The sequence below is a fragment of the Lemur catta genome, chromosome 1, assembly GCF_020740605.2.
Source record: "Lemur catta isolate mLemCat1 chromosome 1, mLemCat1.pri, whole genome shotgun sequence".
In the NCBI taxonomy this organism is placed as follows: Eukaryota; Metazoa; Chordata; class Mammalia; order Primates; family Lemuridae; genus Lemur; species Lemur catta.
Genome location: NC_059128.1, coordinates 269,340,438 through 269,360,674, shown reverse-complemented (window position 1 = coordinate 269,360,674; position 20,237 = coordinate 269,340,438). Strand labels below are relative to the sequence as shown.

Sequence of the window (20,237 nt, the reverse complement as noted above, 5' to 3'; positions counted from 1 at the left end):
CTTGCTTATATGCTTCTTAAAAACTTTTATGTCAATATGAAAGTTTCTCTTAACAAAAATATTCTGTACTTTTGCCTACTTCTTATATGGATATCAAATATCCCCATGGCCTTTTTTAATTTTCCTATTTTATTGGAACTGATGTTATCAAATTACACATAGAATATTCATAAGTCCTTTGTATTATACTGTTTTGCAAAATGCATTTGTAAATTGGGTCATATCAGAGAAGAGAATTATTACACTGGTGTTCTTTTTATATCTACTATTTTCCTTAAGTATTATTTAATAGCAAAACCACATCAAGATATCTGTATTAACTTGTTATATAGCAGTGCTAAGCCTAAAAGTGTATTATAAATATTATTGTCACAATTGCAACATTATCAGAATCATCTTTACTTATGAAAGCTATTTATGGAATAAAATATATTATCTCTGAGCCCTGTTATAAAAGGTTTCATATAAAAAGTTTCATATCATTATTAGAGCCACTACAGATACATTTAACAACTTGATTACAAAATTTCATTTTGTTATAAATTTTCAACCCATGATTTTATTCAAAATGTTTTCATTATCAGTAAGTGGTCAATATCTACCTATGGAATTAAACATTAACAGCTGATACTTACATGCATCTACCAAAAAAAAACAAAATCGACAAAGATTTTTGTATAACAGAAAAGTAAGCATGTGAGTTTTTTTTTTTCTCCTGACACCAAACAATTCTGACATCAACTGAGTGTCTGCCTACAATTCAGTTGAATTCTAACCCTACCCAGAGTTAGCCTCAGACTCCATAGACTCAAGGGCTCAGTCCCATTAAGACTGCCCTTACATCAGACACCAGTCACATTGGGTCCTCACATTACCCATACCTCCATCCGACTTGGCTACAAAGTCAGGGGTGCCCACAAACCCCTCCTTGAAGTTTAATAATTTGTAGAACTCAGTACAACACATTGCTTACAGCTCAGAAACAGCCAAATGGAAGAGATGCATAGGGCAAAGTATGGGGGAAGGGGCACAGAAATTCTAGAAGTTCCATGCCCTTTCCAGGCATGCAACCGTCCAAATGGATGTGTTCATCATCCATTTGGGGTTCATCAGTTCATTTGGGGTTTTTAACTGAAATTTCATTACATAGGCATATTTGATAAAATCACTGGCCATTGGGCTGAAAGTTCCAATGGCTCTAACCATGCCTTGCTCTTTCTAGCAACCAGCCCCTATCTTGAAACTATCTAGGGACCCCCCAGCCACCAGGTATATTGTTAGCATACAAAAGACACTCATTTGTCCAGAGATTCCAAGGGTTTTCAGAGCTATGTGCCAGGAGCCAAAGACAAAGATCAAATATTTTTTATTATCCCACAAGACATTAGTGATTTTTGTGTTGAGGTAGCATCAGAAATGTACTATAGTGAATAAATAATATTAATAGGGTTAATCAAAAAGAATCTTCAAACCTTGCAACTCTTGAGAGTTTCTAATTAATGGAATTAAAAGAGCTTCCAAATACCATAGAATGTTAGATTTTTAGTACAAATTGTCCTGCCTATGCTACCACTTGCTTTTTACAGTGTCATTGGTGGCATAACTTTTTAGAAAAAGTCCCCTAGGGAAAGGCAACATTAATTTACTCATGAGTCAATTAAGTCAGTGATCAGTATACTTTTTCTATGGAGAGCTAGATAGTAAACATTTGGGCTTTGTACGCCAAGTAGTCTCTGTCACAACTATTTAATTTTGATATTGTAGCACCAAAGCACCAAACATGGGCAACATGTTAACAAATGGATGTAGCTTCATCCCAATAAAACTTTATTTACAAAAACAACTAGTGGGCCTCATTTTGCCCATGGCTTTAGTTTGCTTATTCCTGGACTAAATTGACTAAAAAAGCATTCACTATGAGGAATAATTATAATGAATAATTTAAAAGAAAAATTTGTTTATACTGCCTTGGTTTGTTTCTGTTGATTGTTGTAGGTAACCATGAAAGCTGAATGTTTTTGTTTAATACCAAACTCACACAAAATTATTAAATATCATGAGAAGATAATTCTGAAATTTTGTAGAATTCTTGAAAGGTATTAGAGTAGCATTTTGAAAACAGAATGTTTTCTTTCCGTGTATACTTATCCAGATTGTACCTTATTATCCAGATAATCGGCAGTTAAAATTAAAATAATTAACAGCATCAAAAAGAAGTTATATTTCTTTCTTCTCCCTCCAAAAAATGCCATTTCAGGTTTGATTTGTGTTAAAAATTGACGAATCCCTTTAAGGAAGGGTACCACTTCTTTTATTACAGAGGAAGAGTTTGTAGGTAATCGTTTCACAATAGTTTAATAAATGTGGTTGAAGTAGCTTAATTTGTGTATATAGTAAAGATTTTTTGAGCACCTCCAATATGCAAAGGAAAAGGTCCAGAATCATAGGATATATGTAGGTCAATGACCATTGTTTTTGCCCTAAAAACCTAAGCAGTATTAAAAGCTGTGTCTTTAAAGATATTCATCACGTTTTTTAATCTATTATATAAAGGTGTTTATATGTTACTTGTACTTTACAAAAAAATCCCTTTACAATTTTAAACAATGTCTCTTATTACAGCATTTTACTGTACAAAAGTATATTTCTGGAGTAGATATATTTTTGCCTATTCCTCCTTCTAAGTACAACTTAAAATCCCTAGATGTTATATATAAAACAAGCATATACGAAGATTCTGAAAGGTGCAGAAAAGAAGGCAGAACAGCTAGGAACCTCATGGCCTGAAGAACAATGCAACTGTAAGTTCCATGGGTTTTCTTTTTGCCTCAATCATCCCAAACCTCGAGATGAAGAAGTTGCCAACCTGGAAACACCAAAGGGCTCACACAATAAAAGCCCCAACAAAAGCTTTCTCTCTGTGTCCAAAAGAGTCAGAAAGAAGCAGCCTAGCAAGACAGAAAACTTTTAGACAATAATCATTTGACTACAAACACCACAAGAAAAAAAAAAATACAACCAGACCCCAATGCCAACTGGCAAAGGTCAACAAAAGAGCTTCAAAATATGTGAAGCGAAAACTGATAGAACTAAAAAGACACATAGACAAATCCTCAATTATAGTTGGAGGCATCTACGCTCCTCTCTCAATAATTGATAGAACAATTAGAAAAAGACTCAGCAAGGATATAGAAGAACTGAACAACTTCACCAACCAATAGAATCTAATTAACGTTTATAAAACCCCTTATGCAATAAGAGCAAAATATACAAAACAGAAATAGTCCCACACAAGCATGATCACCCGATTTTTGACGAAGGTGCAAAAGCAATGCAATGGAGGCGAGATAGTGTTTTTAATAAATGGTACTGGAGTAATGAGGGTATCCACAGGCAAAAAGAAAACAAAAAGAACCTGAACCTAAACCTGACACTTTATACAAAAATTAAACCAAAATAGATCATAGGTTTAAATATCAAATGTAAAACTATATATCTTATAGAAAAATCTTTAGGATCTAGGGCTTGGTGAAGAGTTCTTGGACATGATACCAAAAGCACCATCTATAAAAGAAAAAAATGATAAATTGGACTTCATTAAAACTTTTGTTCTGTGAAAAACCCAATTGAGAGGATGGAAAAACAAGCTGCATACTGGAAAAAAATATTTGCAAACTACATATTTGATAAATGACTCATATCTAGAATTTATTAAGAAATCTCAAAAGTTCAACCATTAAAAAACCAAACAATCCAATTAGAACATGGGCAAAAGATTTGGAGAGACATTTCACTGAAGAAAATGAATGACAAACAAGCTCATGAAAAGATGTTCAATCTCACGAGCCATTAGGGGAATGCAAAATAAGACCATTGTGAGATACAGCTACACATCTATTAAAACAGCTAAAATAAAAAATAATGAAGCCACTCTGTATTTTATTTGACAATTGTGCTATGTGCAAATTTTGGGGAGGATTGTGGAAAAGGTATTTGTGTCAATTATGAGACAGATCTTTGCCTAGAAAAAGAAGGACCAAATAGAAGTAGTGGCATAAATCAAAATATAAACACTACAAGTCAATTTAAATCATTTGTTGTTAAATAAGGCTTTCTGATTAATGTCCTAACCTTTAAAAATTGTTTTCTGAACTATATTCCCTGTTGTGAAATTTAATTTTTATAGTAAAATTCATAATTTGCAAAAGAATAATACTAATGAAAACACCAAATACTCGCAAAGATGCAGAGAAACTGGATCTCTAACACAAAGAATTTAAAAATGGTGCAGCTACTCTGGAAAATACTTCGGCAGTTTCTTTAAAAATCAAGCATCTATTTTATCATACATTCCAGAATTTGCACTTCTGGGCATTTATCACAAAGAAATGAATTCTTTTCTCCACACAAAAACCTGCATATGATATTTTATAGCAGCTCTATTTGTAAAAGCCGATAACCAAAATATCCTACCATAAGTAATAGTTAAACGAACTGTATTATAGCCATATCATGAAATACTATTCCTCTAGGAATGAACTATTGATGCACACAAAAACTAGGATGGATTCCAAAGGCACTATGCTGAGAGAAAAAGATATTATCTTAAAAGGTCTCATACTGTATGATTTCATTTGTATAACATTCTTGAAATGACAAAATTACAGAAATGGAGAACAAATTAGTGGTGCCAGGAGTTACTGATGATTGGGAGAAAAAGGGGGTGGGTAAGACCATAAAGCATAGTGGTAGCACCAGGGAAATATTTCGTGATGGTGGAATAGTCTTGTGCCTTGCTTGCTAGTGGTTACATGATTCTGTGCATGTGTTAAAATGACACAGAACTATACACACACTTTATAACAATGCCAATTTCCTGGTTTTGATGTTCCGCTATATTTACCTAAGATGTAATCATCAGGGGAAACCGGGTGAAGGGAACTCTCTGTACTATTTTACAACTTCCTGTGAATTTATAATTATTTTAAAATAAAAGTTTAAAAGAGGGCGGAGAATGTGCAAACCTTACAAAGCATTGTTTCAAAACAAAATACATTCCCTAAAATTTTGTCAGGGTTTTAATGATACCAAATTTCTCAAATAAATAAATAGTTTCTCTATTTCCAACAGTTGACTAAAGCAAATTATTTATATATAAGAAGGTTACTATTTGTTTATTGTTTCTTTTAATTAATAACAGTAAATGATGTTATAAATTTTATACTTGCCATGTCTTAAATAACTAATTTACAATTGCTAGTGGATATCAAAGAACGAAGGACACCAAAATCATGATTTAAGCAAAAATCCTAATTTAATACATTGGTTGAAAGTTTATTATTGACCTCAAGAGCAGGCACTTTTGCTAGAGCTGCCAACACAAAATGTGACTAATTTTCTACTTTCCTCCATTTAAAAAAGGAATTAAGGAACATAAATATGCCCTAATTTGATATCTTAACAGCTTCCATAACACATACTTTGGAAACTCCATTTCTGAGTAATTGGGCCATTGATTATTTCTGGAACATAAATTAAGCCCTCCAATTTAATCTTATTTGGACCTGAAAATTACAATAAAAAGGAGGTTTCCAGATTACTTTTAGTTTTCTTACTTCAAATTATCTCCTTTAATAAATCTTTTTTTCTGAAAAGATTTATAATATTAAATAAACTACTAGATTCTGCCATTCTTTGATTACTAATAGCAGCACATCCAAATATGTCTCACATTCTGCCTTCTTAATTTGATAACAAAGTGAAAATGCCTATAGAAATATTTTAAAGGAGTGTATTGAAATTCTTAATGGTATTCCATTTTTTGATGTGAGTGGGAAAAAGTCTTAGAGAGAAAAATATCTTCTGGAAAGTACAAATACAGGTTCATAGTCCTTTATCTGCACTTTCACTTTTCAAAACTTTTTGAGGATTTCAGAATTGCAGATTCTGAAATTGCAAGACTGGACCTGAACAAACCTGTGGCTTTTGTGTAGTCTCTATATTATCTACGAGTGTTAATATTTTCACCTTCACTGTAGAAATGTAAATGTCTCCTCAATGTCTTCAGGAGGCTGCCCCAGCTGTCCCTGGGAGTATTATACAATATACAGCACATAGACTGTATTCCCTTTCCAAAATCTGAAAATTCCTGACTATAAGACATGTCTGGCCCCAAAGTTTAGGGTGAGAAATTATGGGCCTGTCCTAGCAAAATATAGAATAGATGTTTAGATGGTGCTAAAAATAAGAACTTGTTTATCCTACAAATAAGTCCATAAGCACAAGACTCATTGTAAGACATTTGAGAGGAGAGTCAGAAAAGCATCAATCTGATCTTCATTTTATAAATGAGGAAACTGAGGCACAGAGAGGTCGAGCAATTTGCCCCAGGATCCCCCAGCTACAATTGGAACATAGGTGGTCTGGCTTCAGAGATCATGGTTTTAAACCACAAAGATTTGTTTCCAAAGACATAAACCTGTAAGCCTCCACAGTTAAACCTGAAAGACAGCGGTCACAGAAGAGCCAGAAACCAGGTCTCTGACCTGAAAGTGTGAAGATTTTGTGAAAGTTCATATCCTTACCGGTCAAACTCCAAGCTCCAGGATACAGGCAGTCAGGTTGATACCTCAAACGTATAAAACTGGAGAATCCTCTCATGGAGAAAAATGAACAGCCCCAAGGAAAAGATCTATGAGAACTGACCTCAAATGGTACTCTTCTGTGCAGTTCACCTGTCAGATTCTGGCCTCACCCACTGAACTTTTAAGTAGATGCTTAGAGCCTCTTTTTTCATTGTTGCTGTTTTAAATAGGAGGGGATTCAATGATCTCCAGACATTTGAGGAAAACATCAAACATGAAAGAGATCAAAATAAACAATCAATAAGAAGGAACTTAGATAGGACAGAGGAAATACAAAGAGCAGAAAAAGTTTCAAAGAATGTATCATTGGTCCTTCAGTGATTGACAGGAGAGACTGCACCCGTGAAAGCAAAATAGGACACTATAAAAGGAGGGGGGTGTGCAATAGAGGATAAGATAGAGCATCTGAAAATTAAAAATATGATAGCTGAAATTTAAAAATTCAATAAAATTTTGGAAGATAAAATCAATGAAAGTCCCCAGAAGGTAGTTAAAAAAAAAAAAAAGGAGATTTTAAAAGAATTAGTGAAGCCATCCAGAAAGTTCAGGAGCTTATTTCAGACTAGATTTTCAGAAAAGAAACAGAAAATGGTCGAGAGGAAATTTTCAATTTATGAAACAGCTTCAAGAACTGAAGAACATGAGTCTCCAAACATGAAGAATCCTAAGGATCTGACAAAATAGATTTTTTTTTAAATCCAGGCACATTATGAAAATTTTCTTTATTTTCACATATTTACAAGATAATCACTATATATTAATATATAGAAATTTTTGATATATAAAAATACAGTTTTACCCTATTGCAATGATTCTGTTAATACTGGTATTATCCTGTTAGGACTTGCTTCTCCAGTCATTAAGTTAACCATGTATTATAAACATTTCACCTCAATCCTTGTGGATCTCTTCATCCTTTTTAATCATTATATAAGATTCATTTTCTTATGTACCATTTTTTTTCTGTCAATCACTCTTTATGAACCTTTAAGATGTTTCTCATACTTCGCTATTAACAACAACACTTTGATGAACATCCTTGTTATTTATGCATATATGTGCTATATTTCCTTAGGAGGCATTGCCAGAAATGATACTGCCTGGTCAAAACTTACATTTTAACAAATATTTCCTCATTACTTTTCAAAATAGTGGATGAATGGATTTACACCTGCAAATTGTATTATCCACAAATAGTGATAATGTTTACTCTTTTGTGTAAGTTTTTTCTATTTTTGGTTTTGTTGCATGATCTAAAACTTTCTGGAAGAAACCATTAACATTAACAGACATAGAATTTTTGCTTACATTGTTCCTGAATTTAATGGGAATACTTGTTTGTCATAACTGTTCCCTGGATAATTAAAAATTGTGATGTTTGGTTTGGGTTTTCTTATTGTTTTGTTAAGAAAAAAAAAATTATTCTTGTTCTACAAAGAGTTTTAGTCAGTCATAAATGTTAAATTTTAGTTAATATTTTGACATTTACCAAATTGCATTTATTAAACATATATGCTGTATGTCCGATTGATAAATTCTTTGCTGTTTAGGCACACAGCATAATGGTTTTTAAATTATTATTTTAGAGAACATATCTAGAGAATTGTGCTTTGTATAAATATACAAATTTTAAGAACAAGACTGAACGATGAGTTGGTCAACTGTGCTGAAAGAAGATGCCCTAAAGATTTATAACTTTTTCTTATCTATTGAAATACAGAAGAGTATTTGCTTGGTCAATTTAGGGCATTCTTTTTTCAACATTATCCCTAAGAACATTTGTAAAGAATCACTTGTCATATAGTCAGCGAGCTGTGTTTCAAAGACTGAAGAATCCTTATGAGCCTTCTAAATGAACATACTTTTGTGTTTCCTTTTTAGGGGCACTGCAATTGCTGGCATCGTGTTTGGAATTGTATTTATCATGGGGGTCATTGCTGGAATTGCCATCTGCATCTGCATGTGCATAAAAAACAATCGGGGCACCCGGGTGGGTGTCATCAGAACTACCCACATCAACACCATCGCCTCCTACCCTGGTAAGCAAACTGTTTACTCCCCAAGGAGAGGTCAGATTTTTGAGTTAGGCTCTACACCTTAGAGAGAGAAGGAAACATTACAGACTCTCACTGAAATAATCTCCCATTTTATAGGATATCTTTAAGTATTTGAAGATTGACATTCTAGCTTTGAACAGAGATTAGATACAAGTAATAAAGTTCATCTCATATTTGAAGATATTCATATTTTCAATGGCTGTCTCATCGACTACAATTGCCAGTCAGCCGGAATTAAGATAAATAGACAATTCACACCCACTGTGTCTACCTGCTGGTGAGTTCTGACAAGTTATTATAGAGAAAGTTATATGTCTCAATAAACTGGCATCCAATTCAATAGATATAGATGTCTTGTGAAAAACTATTGAAGAAAGTTTTTATATGTCCTCATTATTCAAAGAATAGCTTTAATCTAATAAAATTCTCAACAAACAGCAAAGGTAATATATTAATAATTTGACAAGTATTTGTTGAGACTATGCTAAATTTCCACATATAAATATATTGAGCACATGTGAATCCATAAACAAAATACTTCATTTTGAATTAGATGATTTCAGTAGTGCTTTCTAGGTCAATCTGTGCATGTACAATGTGACGTATAAAAGGCAAGCAAGTTCTAAATTTAATACACCCTTAGGAAGATAATTTCCTGTCTACACTCATGTCCCCTCTCTGTCAGTCCCTATATAAAAAGGACAGGGTACCCTCTACATGCAATCTGCCTTGTGTATTAATTTCCTAATCCCTCCTTCCTCCTTTAATCTTTTCTCTATCATCTTCAGCTTGAGGGAGCAAATTTCAGATGAATCATAGGAATGATAGTTTCTCCCATTTTTCTTTTGTCAATGTGTCCTCTTCTCCATCATCTTCACATCTTCATGTCCTGCAATGCCTCAGGGGTCAGTCTTATGTCTTCTCCTACACTGTGTCTACGCTTACTTCTTTGGTTGTGTCACTGGGCCTTGAGGTATTAAGTATCATTTATATGCTAATGCCTCCCAAAGTTATATATCTCCATTCCAAATCTCTCTGCTGAATTTCAGATTCATTTTATCCCAGTGCCTACTGGACATAGTCAGTTGAATGTCTAATAAATATCCCAAATTTAACCTGTGTAAAGCTATATCTTCCCCCCAAATTCCCTTCCACCCAAAGCCTTCACCATTTCAGTTGATGACATCTCTAGCCTTCCAGATACTCTGGCCAAAAACCCTGAAGTCATCCTTGATTTCCCTCTTTCCTTCAAACCTACATGCAGTCTACCAGGAAAACTTCTTGGCTCCATCGTCAAAATACATCTGGTATCTGCCTACTTCTCACAGTGAGAAATAAACGCTATTACTACCTTGGTTTTACTCCTCCTCCATTACTGTGAGCATCCGCCTTCGGCACCTGGGGTGTATTCTCAAGCCGGTAGCCAAAGTGAACCTTTTAAAGTAGATGTCAGATCATATCACTCCCGTGCTCTACACCTTCCAGTGGCTCTTTGTTTGCCCCAGAGGAAGAGCCAAAGCCAGTGGTTTCTCATTTTATCCAAAGTAAAAGGCAAATGCTTTACCAGGGCCTTCAAGGTGCCACATTAATTGGTTCCTCTTTTTATTTCTCCAACCGTTCTCCTCTGTCTCCACTAGTCTGGCTCTAGTCACACTTTTCCCCTTGCTGTTCCATGAACACACAGACCACATTCCCACCGTAGGGCTTTGCCGAGAACACTGACTCCCTCACTTCATTCAAGTCTCTGACCACAGGTCACCTCCTGAATGAAGTCTGCCCCACTACACCCTATTTAAGATCGTGATGTGTCCCTCCCCACAGCACCCCAATCCTCCTGTGCCACTCTGCTTTTTTTCAGGGTGCTTTAAATCTTCTAAGATGTCATACAGTTTACCTGATCATTATGTTTATTATTTATTGCCCATCTCCTTCCTCTAGAATGTTAACACTATTTTGTTCTAGTTTGTTCACTACTCTAACCCTAGCGGGTAAGACCAGGCTGGAAGATGGCGGGCAGTCAGCTGAATGAATGACAAACACAGCTAGTGACAAGACCTGATTTAGTAATACATCAATACCTGTGGAACTGACCTTAAATTCCACCCTGAAATACATAGCTTTTACTCACTACAAAAGCAATTTGCCATTTCAGATCTTCCCAACTTGCAAGAATATTGTTGGGGATGGTGTCAATATGTTGGGATATAAGGAAAAAAAAATGGATGGAATTATTTTTTATTCTTCACATCTCTTCATTGTCCCTGGGTCAATCCATAACCCAAGAGAAGAACAGAGGAAGGTCAAGCAGAGACAATTGGAGAGAAGACAGTGAGAATTGCTTCATAGAAACAGTCTAGATACTCGCTTGCTCAAAAATATTTTTTAAAAACATTTTTAAATACTTTAATAAAATACATTTTATTTTGCCCTTCTGTAGGTCCAAACTTTGAATAAAATTACAAGATACAAAATGGGGCTCGATATTTTAAAGTGATGTTATGTGTTTTCTTGGGTTTGAGGTTTCTATTTTGTGCATGGAAATATGTTCTTAAAGCTTTATAGTGGCATCGTTCATACTGGCAGATCACAGCAGCGTGTTGCATTTTCAGTGAATGCATTGTTCTAAAAACTGAATAATGCAAGAAATATAATGAACCTTTTGCTGGAAGCATTTTTACTGCAAAAAGACTAGGTCTTCAAAAACATAATGTACACGATTACTTCTCATTTCCTTCTCAAAGTCACTAAGCTTTTACTTAAAGGATCAGCAAACAACATATAATAGTGTTGAATCCTTTTTGAAATCTTTCATCTGTGGAAATACAGAATGCTTTTACCCACATTAATTAATTAACCCTGTAATAATTGAGATAACAGCCTAACTTATTGTGTAGTCCTACTGCCTAGAGGCCAGAAAAATAAGGAGAACATATATAGTGAAGGTTATCATATCCCTTGGTGAAAGTCCTCAGTGGGAAACCTTACAGTGAACATTATTACTCTGCACTAGGGAGGAAAAAAATGTCCTTCGGCTGCCATACTTGACTCTTTGTTGGACAGTGACCTTCCAAAGTAGTCAAGGGACTGAGAGGCAGAGTTATGTGGATGTTGAAATCTCGGAGAATAATAGAAGTTGTGGTGGAAAGAGCATGGGCCAGATGCTAAACCTTCAGTGAATGAGGGTTTGGGGCAGGGTGGGCCCCAGATATTGATAACAAGAAGAGTGGAAGGTAGTAGCACATGTGCTGCAAAAACGTTCAGGGGCTTGGCTTTTTGTTTTAGGTTTTTTTATTTTTTTGTTTTTGAGACAGAGTCTCACTCTGTCCCCCAGGCTAGAGTATAGTGGCATCATTATCGCTCACTGAAACCTCAAAATCCTGGGCTCAACCTATCCTCCTGTCTCAGCCTCCCAAGTAGCTGGGACTATAGGCATGCACCACTGTGCCCACCTAAGTTTTCTATTTTTAGTAGAGATGGGGTCTCACTCTTGCTCGGGCTGGTCTCGAACTCAGAGCTCAGGTTTTTCGAGTGTTTGGAAGATAATGGTTTGAAAAGTGCTTATGAATATCACACACACCCTGAGCACCCCCCAGCCCTGTAGTTTGTAGGATGGGGGAGGAAAAAAAACAGCTCTGATTTGGTAGTGCTGCCCAGGAAGCTGTCCTCTCATGAAAATCAGATTTTAATTAGAGTAAAAAGGTAAAGTGAATGTTGCCTTCCATTCCAGGGTAACTATCATACATTCTTCTCTCTTCTTAAAACTCAAAAATCCCCTCAGCCTTTCTTACTCTCAGCAGATGATTTTCAACAGATCTTATTTCTTTGAGAAAACAGGCATGACCAGAAGAGAGCTTCCTCATGTTCTGAGCTGCAGTAACATGGTAGAGCAATAAAAAGAGGGAGAGGATGGTAGACTGTTTCCCACTGAGCACAGAGAAATGGAGTGGAGAAAGTTTGGAAAATCAATGAGATTAGATGTGCAAAGCCTCCCAGGGTTAGAGGTCTACAATGAGGATGCTCTAGGAGCTCATCCCTCTCATGGTGACAGAGGGATATAAAACTTGATGGGAATTGTCTTGACATTTTCTGAGGAGAACAGGAATGATGGGTTCAAATATATCTTAGCAACTTAGGCCTTTGTAGAGGAGAAATAGGCAGTATGGAGATTACATGGCTCAAGTAGAGATAGTAAAAGTCTTGCCAGGGGCTTTGTGGGCCTTCATTGAAACCCTCTACTCTGGGAGGGGTTCAGGTGAATTGCGAATAGTGGGGTTTGGAGGAGAGCAGAGAAGGTTGGCGTCTAGCAAAAATATTAGAAATTGTCTTTAAAAATAAGTGACGAGATTCACCAGTTCTACCAGGTACTAAAACCAGGTACTAAAACCGGTAATAAATCAAGGTGTTTCTGGTACAAAAAGATATGCCTTGGTCATTGGAACACAACAGATAGCTTAGAATCTTACATAGTCGAAAGGAGACATTTAAAAAACTGTAAAAAGTGAGGATTATTTAATAGGCTGCATTCAAATAATTTGGCTTAACTGACATTAAAAGCTTAGAAAGAATAAATTCTGAGGCAAAAATACACCAAGTAAAATAACAGATGTCAAAAAGCATTAAATATATAAATTCAAATGGATAAATTCATAAATAGGATGGTTATATATCTAATATGTGAAAAAGATGACTAATTTTTACACTTGTAAACAACACAAAAGAGATCAAAAAAATGACAAACCATATATTTTGTTATATACAAGTTTCAAACTTCAGTATGTCAATAAGTTTAAAAATTATATAATAAAATAAACCATTTTAACAGAGTCATTCTTAAAAGATATATAATTTTCTATGCTTGTCTATATCTTAATTATATCTTAATTTTAATTAAGATCCTTATTTATAGATTATCAGTACAGAACAAAAAAAATTTATTCAATATGAATTACACTGGACAAGATGTAGAACAATGTCAAAACTAAATATTATCAAAGAAATGATAAATAAAGTAAAATAAAGAGCTGTATTTTTTCACTTATTAAATTACCAAAATATAAAATGATAGTGTCCCTGTATGCCTTGCTGATATCCTTATAAAATGAAACAATTCTTTCTGAAAACAGTTTTATAATGTTCTCTAAGCAATAAAATTTACATATTATTTAAGCCAGTTAATCAATTTCTGGAATTTTATTCTAAAGAAATAATCAAAATAATTTTTTAAAAGTCTATGTGTAAGAAGATATTCATCATTCCATTATTTATAATAAAAAAATTTAACCTTCAAGTAAGTGAATGGCCAGTGGAATAATATGCAGCCACTAACAATAAAGTTTATGAAAAATATGTAGCAGAATGAAAAAGGCATGTCATAATACAAAGTGAAAAAGTATATACCATATTCCATGACTGCAAGGATATAAATACACATGTCTAAAAAATAGTATGCAAAGATATTATTTGTTATTTAGGCTGACAAAATTATAGATGATTTTCCTCTGTTCCAAATTTTCTAAAATAATCTTGAATAGTTTCAATAACACCATACATCTTCCCACCACACCAGCTTTAGAAAAACTGGACTGAATGGGTTGAAAACATGACATTTCTTCTCTGAATTTCATAGCATCCTAAATGTTTTAGCATTGTGGACAACTATGTTAGACATTGAGGATAAATGGCATATTTACCCTATTTAAATCGGAAAATTAGAATATCGATTATGAAAGAATTTCAAAAACACCATATGTCCAACTGCATCCATACATCTTTTAAAGATGATTAGACCTGTAAAAAAAAAAGAACAAAACTTCTTTTGTTTTGTTCTAAAATTGATAGGAATTCTAAAATTGATACCTCCAAAAGCTTCTGTCCTAGTGAAATCCCATCTGCAAGAAAGAAAGGGCACACATCCACAATTACACAAGTATTATTTCAAATGTCCTCCAGGGGCTGATGTTATAAAAGATGTTCCATTTTTATTTCATGATGCATAGTCCTGAAAATACTGCTCTTTAACATTATATCACTTTATCAAAGTTCAAAGATATATGAATGAAAGAATGCCGTTTTATATCTCAGATTCTCATATTGAACATGCAGCTGAATAAACCATAGGAATTCTTGTTGAAATGCCCTCCAGCAGTTTTTATGCAGATGGCAGAATATAAACGCTTTGTTACAAACACATAAACACATGCCGTGGCTTCATGACTGTGAATGATGTCGAATCAATCAGTGGTATCAGTTGGTGTGTGCTCCTCAAGTGGGAGGCAGGGAAAAGCTTTGGCACAAAACCACCGTAGAACCACATGCTTGTAATAAACAATTCAATGGGTATCCAGCTGAACTTCCTATTTTCCATGGAGGCTGAGGTGTTTCTGTCTTAGCTTGGATGAAGTTTATTATGAATCTCTTTGTCTCAGTCCTAGCTATAATGAAGCCGAGGAGTGGGTGTAATGCAGAGAAAACGTGTGTTCAGACTCCACAGGAGTTATTACATTTTGTTGTAGAGAACAGATCGGAGTCACCCAGTCTCTGAGGGTCTGAGGAGCGTTGGAGAAGCTGTGTGCATCCTCTCGGATTTCTTAGCAGAGCTGTGTCCTCAATGAAGTTTGCTCAATGAAGCAATACTCTGGGACATCTCACCCAATTCGGTGACTCTGTCTTCCTCTTTTCTCCAGTGGTTCAATTCTGCTTCCTCACATCCTCCAAGTATAGGGAGATCAGTAAATTAGTCAAATCATCAAGCTCTTGGTAAAGAGAGGCAAACTAAAGGGATCCCGAAGATAACATAGCTTGTGTCTCTGTATCCGTTGAGGCTCTGTGTTTGTATATGCCTGTTTAATCAGAACACTATCAAATTCTTGCTGGGAAGAGTGCAATTTACAAGACAGTTAGTAACGTTTATTGAAGTGTTGCTTGTTCTTTTCTGCCATTTTAATGTTAAAAACTTGGCCATTTGTTTGCATTATTATGACACTAGCCTTGTGATTTAGGCTATTTTCATGGTAGGCAGTTAAGACACGTCAATTTCCAAACAGAATCAGGATCATGATAGTGATTCAACTACTGGCGAATCATCAGATTTGGTTGCAGGAGCGTTACTCAGATGTTGCAGAATGATTCAGTTATTGAAGATATGGATGAATTTCAGTTCAAGGAGTATCTTTCTTTCAACCCTGGAGACGGGATTGAAATCACTACAAAATAGACTTCCACATATAGTCATTATAACGTATATTAAATGTGATTTAAAAGCCTCCTGACATATAGTACAGTAAAAAATTAATTGAAGAAAATGTTTCACATAAGATTCGGAAAATTAAATTCTTCATCCCCATTCCCAAACCTGCTTGTCTTCCTTTTTTTCTTTCTTTTTTTCTTATTTCTGTAATGGCTCCACCATCCTCCAAGTTACAGGAGAGTCCCAGATTGGATACCTAATTCCTCAACCCTTCTTTTACTCTCTCACCACTTTTTTCCACACAACAATCATCACCTAAGTATTCAGCTGCTCAAGGGCTCTATAATTTTCCCCTTCACTGTCATGAGTCCCTTATAATCTTTCAAGTATGCGATTAAATCATTGCACATATTCCTAGGTCTTCCTCTATCCATACTACAGAGAGAGTCATCTTCCCAAAGCCTATTCACTAGCATAGTCAAAAAATCTCTGTTAACTCCATGTCATGCACTACTTCCATGAATTTCAAGGCCCACCATGAAGATGATACAAGCAGAGTCCTCGGTGTCTTTTCCCATTTCTCCCCTCCCTGTAAATTTGCTTCAGCCAAAGGCCTCTCCTGCTTCTGTGCTTTTGCTCAAACTTGAATTGTCCCTCAGCTGCTTCTCTCTCTGCCCCTTCAGCATCCTATTTCTAAGAAACTTTCCCTAAACCACCACCTCTAAACACTTTGACCCATGGCCCCACATTTCAGAGCATTCGCCCTTTCATGCATATGTGTCCTTAATCTTACAAAGCTTAGATTTTTACAGCTGAAATTATTCCCCCTCCCAAAGTATTCAGCCCAGTGGCTTCAACAGAGTAGACACTCAAATATTTGCTAAATGCCTGACGCTCTTTTCCCTTTCTTTTTCAACAGCGCCACCCCCCTACAGTTACGACCACGAGATGGAATACCCCGCAGACTTGCCTCCTCCCTACTCCCCGACCCCTCAGCCTTCAGCACAGCGTTCTCCACCCCCTCCTTATCCCGGAAATTCAAGGAAATAATCCTTCCCCCAGCACAGAACATGTACCAACCAGTGATCTTGCCTGGAATGAAATGTTTCTACTCAGAAACAGGCAGGAAAGGATTACTCTAAGGAATACTTTTTCAGGTGGAATGTCCATGCTAAGAGACACAGGTTTCCTACTCGGCTCAAAGCTGACCTCATCTGGAGTATTATGTCTGGTTCTGCAAGACCACATTTTAAGAGATCTACTGATCCACTTAAGCACAAAGAAGAGTAATGAGATGGGTGAAACATCTGATAATCATGTTGTTTAAGGACTAGATGAAGTCCTTAAATTTTGATATCAATCCTGGAAAAGAGAAGACTTAAGGCAGGACAGGAGAATGGCTTGGGCTGCATTAGGAAGCGCCTTTATTCTATGTAGCTTTACAAACCAGAACTAGAATTGTTCATTCTTTCATTCATCAGTAAACGTCTATTAAGTGCCTGAGAGCCCACTATGTGCCTGGCACTGTTTGAGACACTGGATGGAAGTTACAGAAAGGGAACTTTGGTTTTAGTATAAGAAATAGCAATTGGAGCTTTCTGATTCACTGGATTATATTTATGAAGCTCCCTGCTGCCAAGATTTCAAACACAACTTGGCCGACTATCAGCTAGAGATATGCTCTAGAAGGGATATCTAAGTCAAATGGCAGATGGGTCCATTGGGCCGCACAAGTTCTGCTTATGTTTTAGGTAGGTGTGAAGTGAATTTATATGCGTTCAGGAATGAAAACAACAGGAATAGTTGAATCTTATTTGTTCAGTTAGAAAGCTAAAACAGGATCAAAGGGATTAAACAGCTGCTTAAAGCCAAGAGCTCTTGAACACTAGCTACTGCCACCTAAAAATCATCTGGTTTTATTTAGTGGATCAGGTAAAGGTTATTCCAACTGTGAAGGGGAAAAAAATGTATCAAGTTCTACAGGCAAGACATACTTCACTTCAGAGCAAAAGATGAGAAACCAAATATTCCCACAGGATTTTAGGTTGGGGAGTGAAATCTCAGAACTTGACCATAAAGATATACAGAAGGCTACAAAAAGAAGTAAGAGGGGGAAATGAAGTCTGGATTCCCTTCTGCAAAAGTCTTAGACAAATTTCAGGGTTTTTTTTTTTTTTTGTAAAATTTTGATAATATATTCTCTTGAAAAAGTTACAGAGTTCATAGAAAAGTTAAGATATTGACATCAAATTGTCACCTTTTACCAAAATGCAAATTTTATGAAGTGCCTACCTTTAGATATAAAAACATTTAATAAATAATTCTAATGTGCCATATTTTGCTGCAAGTGGCCTTAACATTTCTACAGTTTTTATGTGAGTCCTTTCATGTATTTAAAAATTGTGTCTTGAACATTGGGAATAGATAATCAGATTTTTGTATCACTATACATGTTTAAATCTAAAATGTTTAATCCAATATCATCATCATAATTCAGTGAAATTTCAAAGTGATGCCAAGAATTTTGCTGAATAAAACAATCAAAAGAAATGTCTTAAGATATAGATTATGTTAAGAAACTTACTACATAGTTGATATAAATAGAATATTTTACTTTCAAATAACTATACTAGAAATACACTGGTCTAACTGAAATAAAGTCTAACTACCAGTAAGGTCTAAACGCTAGATTTACTTTGAATGACTTGCTTGATTTTTAGGCACTGATGATTTTCGTACATATGAGGAATCAAAGCATTCAAGAGTTCCAACCTATTCTAGTCAGGGGCTCCCTGACCTCCATGCAGTTTTTAGCACAATTTTAATAGTACGTATGTTTTAATTTATTTCTCTTCTGTGTATAATCAGACTCAACTATACTGCAGCTATGACACTCAAAGTGACAGGGTCTGTGTGATTTGAGAATGTCGGGTGCAAGTATACCATATGTTCCTTAAGAAAAATGGAGAGAAAAGACCAGCAGAAATAGAATTTTCATCATCTTCACCATCAATAAACATTTATTGCATACCTCCTATGTTCTGCAAATATTCCCCGCATAGAAGCCATTTCAGTCCACACTATCTCTCTTTTGAGTTGTTTATGGCCTCCCTTAAGGCATATCACATACCCATAGACCTACAATAGATGAGTATTTTTACTGTTTGTATTTAGTGTCACAATAGCACAAATGTGCACATTATCATTATAGACTTTTGGAGTTCACTGATTGTTTTTCATAGATGATGTTTCTTGGGGGAAAATAGTCTATGATGTGAAAGCTTTGAATTATGGTTATTTAAAAACTAACATATTTGCTGTGGCCAAAGTGTTTACAATAAGCAATAAAATGAAAGAATCTATTATAACAAGGATTATATTTTCATTGTCTTGTGTCCATTTCTTTTCACCCTCTATTCCTGCTGATTTAGCCTTGTTCTTCTGTACAGGAAACACAGGACTGGAGCCAGGCAGACTGTTTTGAATCCTCTCTTCTGCCTGTGTGATTTGATGCAGGACACTTCATCTCTGAAAGATTCAACTTTCTGCTCTGAGAAATGTAAATAGTATAATCAGCCTCATCAGATTTTGCAAAACTTGGATGAATATATGCAAAATTCTAAGTATAGTGTCTGGCACGTAGAAAATGTTCTATAAATATTAGCCAAAAATAAATTAACAAAAGAACAATATAATGAGAACAGCCTCTAGACCTGTGCTATCCAACACAGTAGTCACCAGCTACATATGATCACTTAAGTTTAAATGAATTGAAATTAAATTACATGAAAAATTCGATTTCTCTAACCCCATTTCACATGCTGCATAGCCTCATGTGTGGCTAGTGGTTACCTTATCGGGTAGTGCTGCTCTTTAGAAAAATCTTCCATGCAAAATGCAATGAGATAGGAAATAGTTGAAGAAAGAACCACTCCAATCGCCTCCCCCAGGAGAAACCATGGATTTAGTCAGTTACTTGTGATGTCCTTCATTTGTATGTGTGAAGAGGTCATGGCCATGGAAGCAAATTATAACTTGCATGAGAATCCATGAGCAATGAGAGCCTTACTCCACGGCCAGGCAGGGGAAAGCTACTGCAGGAATGGAAGGGCTGATGATAGAAGAGAGACCTTGGAACCGGTGTTGCAGCTGGCAAACACAGCCACAGCCTGTTCTCAGAATCTAATCAGTTCTGCAGCTGCTCAGCTCCGGGACCATCCAGAGCTACCCACATCTTCCTAAAGTGTAGTGCTATGGTGTACCCCTTCTATTTTTCATAATCTTGTTCCCACCACCAAACAAAAGCAGCACCCTCCACACACCCACTCTACTCCTAAGTTGTCCTTATTT

General features: G+C 35.6%; 1 protein-coding gene across 1 annotated transcript in view; it reads left to right on the top strand.

Annotated features, from left to right (window-relative positions):
* Positions 1-19,266, top strand: part of CYYR1 (cysteine and tyrosine rich 1) — a 101,751-nt gene extending 82,485 nt beyond the window's left edge. Inside the window, 2 exon segments of the mRNA XM_045540499.1 lie at positions 8,526-8,683; positions 16,807-19,266. Coding sequence (XP_045396455.1) covers positions 8,526-8,683; positions 16,807-16,937 — 289 coding nt within the window. The 3' untranslated portion in view covers positions 16,938-19,266.
* Positions 19,267-20,237: the final 971 nt, after the last annotated feature.